We start from the raw sequence: 10,547 nt of genomic DNA on the forward strand, positions 1-10,547 counted from the left end.
CAATCAAAAAAAAATATATATACAATTCATTTAAACAGAACTAAATAATTGTATCTTGAAATGAGGCTTTTATGGGAATTATGCAAAGACACAAATGAAGTTGGTTTCTTGCCCAGCTTATTGTTTCTCTTTTGGGGATTTTTAGACCCAAATTTGAGTGCTGGTGTCAGCAGAAGTAGGCCACTAAACACGTGTATTTTTGACTGGAGATGGTGATAGATGTACCTGCAAGTCTGAGTTCCGGACATAAAAGTCGAAGTACTACGGTGTCACAAAGAAAAACGTCCTCCGTGAATTTCCGCCGGGTTTCCTCGCACGCTTGAGTTCCTATCTGAACACCGGCCATCGAAGCTCGTCGTACGGGAGAGTCCCAATGAAGGTGAGCGTGTTGCCGGATTCTCTGTTTACCTGAGACACCGGTACCCGTGTGTCGTTAACACACACACACACACACAGACAGACACACACATTCACGTCCGCCCTCAGGCCGGGAGAGGACGGAAAACCCAACTGCGACAAGGTCAGTGAGAGAAGCGAGGCCACATAGCAGCAGCTAACCGCGTTAACTTAAAGTCTCCTCCTGGTGACGTCATTAATACCTGTCGTCTAAACCCGTGCCGCGCGCCGGCTGGGTTTATCGGTTCACGTGGAACTTGAAAAGTTTCTGTCCCCGTTACCGGCATGTCGTGATCGCAGGTGTCCACTTGCTTTTAAAAAAAAAAAAAGAAAAACAACAACACTGCTTGTCGCCCGTGCGTGCAGGATGAAGGGGCTGCCGGTGCTCTCTCTGCTCCTCTGGGTGTGCGCCGTGTACTTCGTGGGCATCTACCTGTTCGTGGGCGGCTTCCTGCTCGTCCGGCTGGAGGTGAACAGGACCAGCGCCTGCGGAGACGTGCTGCAGCCCGGGGAGGAGCCGGCGGACTTCTGCCGCGCCCGGCCGCGCTTCCGCCGCGTCGTCCTGCTCATCGTCGACGCGCTGAAGATCGACTTCGCCCGTTTTGACGCCGGCAACGCGGCGCCGCGGCCCTACGAGAACAAGCTGCCCGTGCTGGAGGAGACGGTCTCCTCCAGGCCTTCACAAAGCCGCCTGTACGCCTTCCGCGCTGACCCGCCGACGACCACCATGCAGAGGATTAAGGGCTTCACCACGGGATCCTTACCCACCTTTGTGGATGTTGGTAATAACTTCGCATCCAGCGCTATCCTGGAGGACAACCTCATCCACCAGTTCGGGCAAGTGGGTGAGTTTTACGCAGACGGCGATTTGCACACATGGATCACGTAATTTGTGGCGCTAAAGAGCTTCTCAAAGATCTTTTATGGACAGCTGAGATGAAACTTGTCGGATCTCGGAGGGCATGTGTTATGTCAAGGTTCAGACGTCTCGCCACACCACGGCTATATTTCTATCCACACGCGAGGTCATGCGAGATGAAGGACAAGGAAGGTGTTCAAAAATGGCAGAGCTACACATTGTTTACTGTAAACTGTGTTGTATTTTGGATGAACTGCCTGAGCACGGGTCGGTGTGCAAGGAAGGAAGAGAGTCTATCGTGACTGTGGTTCGGTATATTGTTAATTTATCACAATAAATCAGATATATATATCACAATATTCAATGAGGCAAACTTCAGTATTGGGATATAGGAGGCATGATGAATGAACTTAACTTCATTTAACTTTTCCACATCGCTGAAGTTACCTTCTGATTCACAGCCTTTGATTTGGCATTTAAGGGATAAGGTAAGGGGAACTTGACTTGCCGCTGTAGGCTGCTGAGTCTGTTTTATGCATCTCATAACACTATAAAAACCAAATCAGAAACTGTTTTAAGTCATTTTTACCTTCTCTATGATAATCTTGTCCAGGGCGGTGGATTTATATCGAGACCTGAACTTATGTGGTCTGGATGTGGAAAAAGCAATGAAATAGCCCCTTTTATTTTTTTCATTTTTTTTTCATTTTCACTAATAAAATATGGGTTTTAAAAACTTTGAAAGTGTCTAAAAGGCATTTACAGTATTAAGAGGTGCAAAAACAGAGAAAAAGAAGCTCTGAACTATAAGTCAGGTTTCTCTTAACTGTTCCCTTAGTTGCCAAATCGGAAGCTGACCTCAGCGTCGTATCACTTCCAGAGGCTGAAACGTTTTGGATTACATCTGCAGCAGTAATCACTGCAGGTCATCTTCACTTTTACAGAGTTATTGATCAGCCCGTGTTATCTCAATTCACATGTGGTGAAAAACACACCGACTCTAAAAGAGGTATCGGTCACCGCTGCGGGTTCCCCTAACAACAGGATACCGAGCAAAGTCCGTTTTAACGAGTAAACTCCCGGACTCGCAGCCCATAAATTATCAACCCAGAAAGCCGTGTGCTCTTTTCCTGCCCACTTCCGAGTGAAAGTCTTTTTTGTGTTTTTTAAAAAAATTTTTTGTCATTTTATGAGACTATTACACTATAAGCCTCGTAGTTTGATAATACACATACACCTTATGAAGAAGAGGAGGACTTTATCTGCATTGAAGATATATTTCTGTTTGCTTTTTAAGGTTCGTAAACAAAAATTGCACGGGACAGACGTGGCACAGATGGAAACTTAAATACTAAATTACTACTTAAATATACAAATAAATTACAGACAATGAAACATACCAGTAACCAAAATAACCAACGCTCCAACTCGTGCCGTTAAACCGCAGCAAGGAGAACGAGACGACGTCACTAAAAGAGCACTAACGGTACAACAATGTGGAAATGATGATGAGAATTGCCGTCTTTACTCAGATGAATTGAAACAAATCTAACAATTATACAAAATTAAAGAAATTAGAAAAACGATTTTGCTTTTGTAAAATGTGTGTGTCCTCTCGCAGGTAAACGGGTGGTGTTCATGGGCGATGACACCTGGGAGAGTCTTTTCCCAAAGAAGTTTCACCGCTCACTGCCCTTCCCGTCTTTCAACGTCAAGGATCTGCACACGGTGGATCACGGCATCCTGCAGCACCTCTACACAACTAGTATGCATTTACTTATTATGCGACAGCTTACATTTTAATATGCATTTACATGCCGGCTCCTCGCACGGCGGAGTGTTTTTTTTTTTTTTTTTTTTAAATGAACTCTCGTCGGAGCCCAGTTGTGTGTCAAACACTGTCAGACAGCAGCACACAGTAGTTTAGGAATACTTTGGTCATGCTTCTATTGCGTCTCTCGCTGTTGGTTTTAACAGTGGTGGGGGACGACTGGGATGTCCTGGTGGCTCATTTCCTCGGGGTGGATCACTGCGGTCACAGGTTCGGCCCCGACCACCCGGCCATGGCTGACAAGCTCACGCAGATGGATGGAGTCATCAGGTCAGACAGGAGCGCAGCTGCTACACGCTCGTTTCACATCGTCACCCGTCGGTCAACCTGCAGCAGCTGCAGATATGTCACGTCACTGCTGCTATTGTAACATTTGGACCCAGGCAGTGTCGGGAAAAGAAAGGAAATAGAACTCGCACTGGCACAAATTGTATAAAGATAACTCGAAAAGGAAATGAACGGATGCTTAAAATGTTGTCACGGTGTAATGTCACATTTTCCAACAAAAGACGGCGCTGGACAAAACAAGCAGATGAACATTGAAAAGCTGGTGCGAATGTTAAAACGTTGTTGCTTTTACAAAAACAAAAAAAAAGTGGGTAAGATCCAGAATCACTGTATTCATTGACTCCCTCTGTCTTTATTTGCGCTTTGCCTGCAGGTCTGTGATCGACCGCCTGCAGAACGACACCCTCCTGGTCGTGATGGGAGATCACGGGATGACCGACACCGGGGATCATGGTGGAGAGAGTCAGAAAGAGACAGATGCTGCCATCTTCCTCTACAGTCCCTCCCCTATCTTTGTGGGACCCCCGTCACAGGTCGGTAGAGCGGCTACCTTTTTTAAGGGACAGTTCGGACATGACGTGATCAATGTCTGTCAGAAGTGTGAACTCCTATTTAATAGTAGGATCATGGTCACAGTAGTAACAGTATTAAAATGTACTCTGAAATACTGTCATAACCAAACCAAATCAAGTAGAGGTAAAAAAAAAAATTAAATAAAAAGTAGTTGGAGAAAGTAACATATTTACAATTTAGGGTTTATGTCGAGGTTGTTCAAGTTCCTAAAGGTCTTTATTGAGACTCCATTTGTAAATACGTAGTCAGATAGAAGCTATAGGAATAAGTGAAACTATGATAAATGCATTTCAGTAAGTAGGTAACTATTTAAAAAAAAATCAATTGAAAGCAGAGTGTGAGATAATCACTGTTTTAAACTTTAAACTTTGACTCTCGGACCTTTTTTTTTTTTGGTAAGATATCAGAACATACTATTGGACATTAGCATATCACTTCGGTCCACACAAACTAAAAAGGAAGAACAAAATCGAAGATCCTATAACCAGGGGTGTAGCGCTATTAAAGCACCGGAGAACACCCGTGATGTTTCTGAGGTTGTGTGTCCACTGCAGGAACACATTTCTGTTCGTGCAGTTCTCTGAAACCATTAAACTGATGCTGGCACGAAGTCCCTGCCTTTTCTTTCATGGAGAAAAGTGGATCGCACTCCAGAAAAGTGAACTCCACTGCCGAGTTTCATAATTGCAATGTAATCACAGGTATTTAAAACATGGTGGGAAATCAGGAGTTATAAGAGAGCATTAGGGAACACAATGGCCTGAACACAAAAGCTGTATTTTGGCTACTTACCCAGCCCCGCCCCCTCTCAAGAAAACTTACCAGATGAACAAACACTTCTGGTTTATTCATTTGACGTGTCAATCGTTTATTACGAGGAGGAGCTTCTAAAAAAAAGTCAGAGCAGAACTTTAGATCGCAGAAACACGGAGCAGTGATGTAATATTTTGTTTACAGAACGAACCACAAGTGGTACCTCAGACTGACCTAGTTCCCACCCTGGCTCTGCTGCTGGGAGTTCCCATCCCGTACAGCAGCGTGGGGCAGGTTCTCCTGCCTTTATTCTCTCCACACGGCCAGACCGAAGGTGCAGTTGGAGGTCTCAGCCAGCTGGAGGCGCTGTGGATCAACGCAAAGCAGGTAGGCGGCTCAGTTAAGAACGGGTTAGCACAGTTTTTTTTTTTTTTTTTAAATGTTTCCTCACAGAAAAGATTTCATTCTTCACATATCCTGAAGCATGTTCGGTAAATGGTCCCCCCCCCTCTGTGTATTCAATTTGACCTCGTTCTCTGAAGGTCAACCGTTTCCTGGAGACTTACTCTGGCATGGCCAAAGACATCCCACCAGACAGCCTCTCTCAGCTGAAGGCGGAATTTGCCCGCCTCTCCTCTGAGTACCTGAGCACCGTGAGAGAAGGTCGGTCGCCCCCCCCCCGGCTGGCCTCTTCTCTGCAGGCTTACCTCACCTCTGTCAGAGACACCTGCCGAGCCACCTGGGCCAGATTCAACCCACTTAAGATGGCAGCAGGTTTGGCCATCCTGGGGTTTGCTTGCCTGATGTGTTTCATCCTGTCGGAGCTGTCGGTGGTGCTGATCAGGGAGAACGGCGCGGGGCTGAGGGCCCCGGTCGCTGCGGCGCTAACGGCGGGGGTCAGTGTGGCCGCTGCTCAGCTGCTCACGCAGGGCCACGTGGAGGCGGCTTGGTGCCTGGCGGCCGCCGCCTTCAGCTCCGAAGTCCTCTTCTTCTGGAGGGCTCGTCGATTCAACGCCCCCGCCGTGTCCAAAAACGGAACCAAGGCTCCGCAGAGTGCCAGCTGGCTGACCCCACGGCGCCTCCTCGTCGCCCCTCTCCTGGTGCCGCTCCTCCGCTGCGCCTCCCTGCTCTCAGACAGCTACGTGATAGCCGAAGGCCGCGTTGTGACCTTCCTGGTGTTCTCTCTGGCCCTCTATATTCCCATCCACCTCAACTGGGATGGGCTGCTTCTGCCCCCGAGCCCCGACCCTCTGAAGTCGGCCGGGCTGCTGCCTTCCCCGGCCTTGTCCCCGTCGACCGTGAGGAAAGAAAGCAGCACCCTCCTCGCCTGCTTAGGGCTCCTCATCGGCAGCCTCTACCTCTCCCTCTCCTTCCACGGCTGTCGAGAAGAGCAGGGCTCCTGCCAGCCGTCTCCGTTCCTCTCCCCTCTGTCCCGGCTGCAGGACAGCCAGCTGAAGAACCTGCACTACGTCCTCTCCGTCTTCTCTCTGGCCTTGTGGACGTATCTGCTGAGACGCTGCCTCTGCCACTACGGTAATCTCAACTCCTCCGGTGGGACCGTGTTCACGGCCCGCTGGATCCTGCCGCTGCTGTCCGTGTGCCTGGGGCTCCACTGGGCCGTCAGCGCCACTCCGGAGGACAGCTTCAGGAATCTGGCCGAGCTGATCCGCCTGGCGCAGCTGTCCCTCCCCAGGGCCGCCTTCTGCCTCCTGGGGCTGGGGCTGTCCCTGATCTGGCTCGACCCGCTCACCGTGTTTGTCAAGACCAGGGCCGCGGCTTCGGCCAGAAGCTCGTCCCTCCCGCCGCCCCGCTACCGAGCGAGCACCGGCATCAGCCCCCAGGCGGAGCTGCACCACCTCATCCCGCAGATCTACCAGCGCATGCGTCGCTCCTTAGACGAAGGAGAGCTGAGCGGGGGCAGCGAGGCCGACAACAGACCCGCCGTGGAGGCCTACGGACTGGGAACGGTCTACTCTGCCCCCGTCCTGTTGTTCTGCGGCCTGCTGGGACTCGGCCTGCTGCTGCTGCACCCCGAGGGCATGGCTCTGTCTTTCCTCCTGCTGCTGCTGGAAATGGGTGCCCTGCTGCACATTCACGCCTCCTCGACAACCCTCAACGGCCTTCACGGAGCATATTCCGGTACGCCGTTCAGAATCGCACATCCTTCCCGTTTGACTTTTGTGTTTTTGTTTCAATCTGCTCAGCCCCTCTCCTCTCATTGTTCCCCCCCTCCCCCCACCAGGTGGGTTTAACGTGCCCTGGACTCCGGTGGTGCTGTGGTCCCTGGCCGCCACCCAGTTCTTCCACGCCACGGGTCACCTGCCAACCTTCCCCTCCATTCAGTGGGGTGCCGCCTTTGTGGGATTCCCCGACGGACATGCAGGCACCATACTGCCTGCCTCACTGGTCACCCTCAACACTTTTGCCTCACACATCCTGTTTGCAGGTAGTTTTTCTCATCATAATCATCCTTTTAAAATTAGGCTGTTGCTTCTGCATAAAGGATTCAGCTGGGACAAAATGCACAGTACAATATGAGCAAAGAAATCAAATATACACCGAAGAATAGAAAAACGTATTTAAACCAAGTTAAAAGGAATAAATATGGAGAAAAGCATGATATCCCAAAAGCAGATGGAAGAATTTTTTTACACAATTTTCAGTTTTCTACAATATGATCAACCGAAATCTAGAAAACGATTTGGCGAATTGTGCTGGAAATGAATTGAGAACGGATTTCCTGCCGATTCCTAATCGCGTCCCCTCTGTGTCCGTCTCCAGCGGGATGTCCACTGCTGCTGTTCTGGCCCCTGGTGTGCGAGGTACGCAGCAGCAGAGGAGGCCGGGCCTGCGGGGACGAAGGAGAGGACGCCGTGATGGAGATGAGGCTGCGAGAAAACCCTCGGCAGTTCAGCTCCGCTCTCCTGCAACTGGCGACACGCTACCTCTTTATTCACGGAGCACAGGTCGGTCCGCAAATACCTCAGCGGCTCAATTATTGGTATACCGTCGTAATCCGAAACGTCCAGTTCGGCTCGGGAACTGACGGATTAATTCCTTTCTCGGCGCCGTGTTCGGTTTCTGTTGTATATTTCTTTTCCCCGCTCTAATCCCGTGTTTGTTTGTGTGTGTGTGTGTAATATCGGTGTCACGCCACGGCAGTCAGACTCTCTGCTCCCTTCGCAGGTCTTCGCCTCGGTCTGTGCCGCTGCTATCCTCAGGAGACACCTAATGGTGTGGAAGGTTTTCGCACCCAAGTAAGTGCCTGAATGGATTTTCCAGCTCGCACAGACTCACTGACACTAAAGGCTTTTGAGGATGCGGACACTGTATAACTGGCAACCGCTAAATGTCTCTGGGCTGTTCGGTGGGTGCAGCATTGTTGTTGTTTTTTTGACACTTAAATAAAAACGATATAATAATAAAAAAAAATGTTTATTTTATACTTTTTTTTTTAATGACCATTGTTGTGCTGATAATTCCTAGTTGAGGGAAATATTAGTCCATTTTTGATCTAAATTTGAATTCTGCTAATATAGTATGTAATATAAAGTGTCCTGCTAATATAGTGTCCTGTTCTTTTCTTCTTTTTTTTTTTTAAAACGGGACACTTGGAAACATTGAATTCTTGTTGTCTTTTAGAAATATATATTAAAAAAAACATGATAATCTTGAATAGATCTTGATTAAATAAACAAAATTTGCTCGGTAATTGTTATGTAGTTGTATTACTCGGATGCTATTGGCACCAGGTTTATTGGAGATGACATTGATTATTTTTTTTTTATTTTTTTTTTTTTTTATTGCAATGAAAAAAAATGACCGCTCGTTTGGGATTGTTTGAACTCTGAGAGCATCTCCTCCGTCTTGTCCTCCCAGGTTGATGTTCGAGGCCTCAGGGTTCCTGGTGAGCAGCGCGTTCCTGCTGATCGGGGTCACGTTAGTGCTCAGAGTAGACGTGGCGGTGGGCCGCTGGTTTAAGAGACTCATTCCAGATCCATGCAGGTAGCGACGGCGCTGCTGCTGCTGCTGCTGCTGCTTTTCCACTGAAGCCCACCAGAGCTCGCTGTGCAGCAAAGAAAACGGACACGGTGGTCACTGTAAAGAACAGACACGGCCGTCGGCGACAAGGATCCACTCTGTAACTCTCGAGGGCTTAATGTTGTGCATCACTGACGAAGACAGACTTTAGGAAATCAAATCTTGGACCAGTCGACCGTCGGGACTTTTTACATACCGTGTTTTTTTGATGAAACCGCCTCACGAAGACGGTGACTTCAAAGGCCGTCAAGGTCCAGAGTTGCATGTGGTCAGAGAGAGAACAGCCGCATTGAATGTTTCTTTCTCCGAAACTCGTGTTTTCTAACCTTCAAATGAAATCGTTCAGGCCAGTCTGATTCGCCACTGGTTCATATTGCAGGAGTCAAAAAAAAAAAAAGCTTCACTCAAAACGTACAGTTTACACACTCTGCTCACCTGCCAGCTGGTTAAAAACCTCAGCATTTGAATAAATTTGGACGTTCATAATTGTGGCTGCCGGCACATTTACGCGTAACGGTGTACCGCAGTGGCTGAAATGACAGTTTAATGTGATGGAAAGAAATGCCTGTCTGGGGAAACGACATTTAGATTTACACTTGCCACATTAATAAGCGGGTGGAGGTTCAGTGTCTTAACTGCAGAGTTCAAATCTGCAGCTTTTTTGTCCACTAAAGCTGATCTGTCACCAAAATTCCGGAGCTGCTTCACCATCAATTTGCAAGCAGAACTTCTCCATTTGGTGAAATCCATCCAAGTGCATTACAGCATGTCTGTCATGTGTCTGCTGGAGGAAGTTTTATTTTTTTTTGTACGATTTTTTTTTGTATGATTGAATGTGTTGAAATAACCAGCACGTCTGGTTACTGCCAATTCATATTACAGTTCATGTTTTTACACCGTTTCGGGTTCTTAATTAATTTGTTGTAGGGTTTTGATTCCTAACTAATGCATGTTTATGATTGAGATTGTTTTTTTTAAAATTTAAATCACTTTTCTAATCTCAAATCAAACTTTGGTTTTTTAATTAGACCTCATAAACATGTTCTTTCCCCCAGAATAGGTGCCTAGCTTTAACAAATGCCTTTTTTTTTTTTTTTTTTTTAACATTTAATTTCTTTGGTACGATATCATTAAGTTGACTGGATCATTAAATCCTCCAGAAAACTCTGTCAGACAGTTTATTTGTGCTGGAAGTCTGAGTCAGTGTCCGGTATACGATCTGTCACTGCACTGCAGCTGTAGTCAGCAGCTCAAGCTCATTAGCTTAATGCATGATATGGAAGGGATGTTGAACTCAGGTTGAATTAGCTACAATGCAGCAGCACTGAACTCCTCACGCTGCTGTAGTGACATCAGCCTGAAGCGATGGTTCGGCTTGATGACAAGGCACATTTCTTTGTTTAAAAAAAAAAAAAAAAAAAAAAGTTTAATATATAAAATAACTGGTTAATGAAAATGATTTTGCATTCTGTGAAAACTGTAATTAAAAAAAACTTTTCTACTTAATGTCTTGGCCGGAGAGAAAAATCCCTCGAATTATTTATGATGCTGCATCCGTGTTTCACCTTTTAAGATTATTTACTGTTGCAGTGAAAACTATTCATATGGGACTCAAAAGGGGATGTTTAATGTTTTCTTTATTGACCCAAGGCTTTGATGGAGGAGGTGGGTGCTGCTATAGGTTTTTATTGCCTGTCAGTTCAGGTGCTTCATTTATTATTCACCAGGGCTCTCTGCATTTCCAGTTCCCATAAGTGTCACAGTTCTTGAAAGTCTCACTTGGATACTTTTTTCTTTTTCTTTTTT

At 47.1% G+C, this 10,547-nt stretch overlaps 1 protein-coding gene across 2 annotated transcripts; it reads left to right on the forward strand.

The window, feature by feature from the left end:
* The first annotated feature begins 316 nt into the window (after positions 1–316).
* Positions 317–10,280, forward strand: pigo (phosphatidylinositol glycan anchor biosynthesis, class O). 2 transcript variants are annotated; one of them, XM_069704957.1, is made up of 11 exons: positions 317–379; positions 763–1,241; positions 2,877–3,020; positions 3,233–3,356; positions 3,748–3,907; positions 4,905–5,087; positions 5,243–6,839; positions 6,943–7,146; positions 7,482–7,666; positions 7,863–7,957; positions 8,580–10,280. In XM_069704957.1, exons 2-11 carry the CDS (start codon positions 764–766, stop codon positions 8,707–8,709), a joined length of 3,300 nt encoding a protein of 1,099 aa, XP_069561058.1. In that variant the 5' UTR covers positions 317–379; position 763; the 3' UTR covers positions 8,710–10,280. The 2 variants fall into 2 exon arrangements, with proteins under 2 accessions (XP_069561058.1, XP_069561066.1); XM_069704965.1 differs by having other exon boundaries at positions 7,887–7,957; positions 8,580–10,279.
* The last annotated feature ends 267 nt before the right edge of the window (positions 10,281–10,547 follow it).

The sequence above is a fragment of the Brachyistius frenatus genome, unplaced genomic scaffold (genome assembly GCF_029030835.1).
Source record: "Brachyistius frenatus isolate BFR_SWC_R1_liver_20210118 unplaced genomic scaffold, ASM2903083v1 Contig_3, whole genome shotgun sequence".
NCBI classification, from domain to species: domain Eukaryota; kingdom Metazoa; phylum Chordata; class Actinopteri; family Embiotocidae; genus Brachyistius; species Brachyistius frenatus.

Bases quoted from the DNA above. Each gene is read 5' to 3' on its own strand.
- pigo (XM_069704957.1), top strand. From the start codon at position 764: ATGAAGGGGCTGCCGGTGCTCTCTCTGCTCCTCTGGGTGTGCGCCGTG. The intron at 3,357-3,747 runs GTCAGACAGGAG...CTTTGCCTGCAG, and splicing joins CAGATGGATGGAGTCATCAG to GTCTGTGATCGACCGCCTGC. The intron at 3,908-4,904 runs GTCGGTAGAGCG...TTTTGTTTACAG, and splicing joins TTGTGGGACCCCCGTCACAG to AACGAACCACAAGTGGTACC.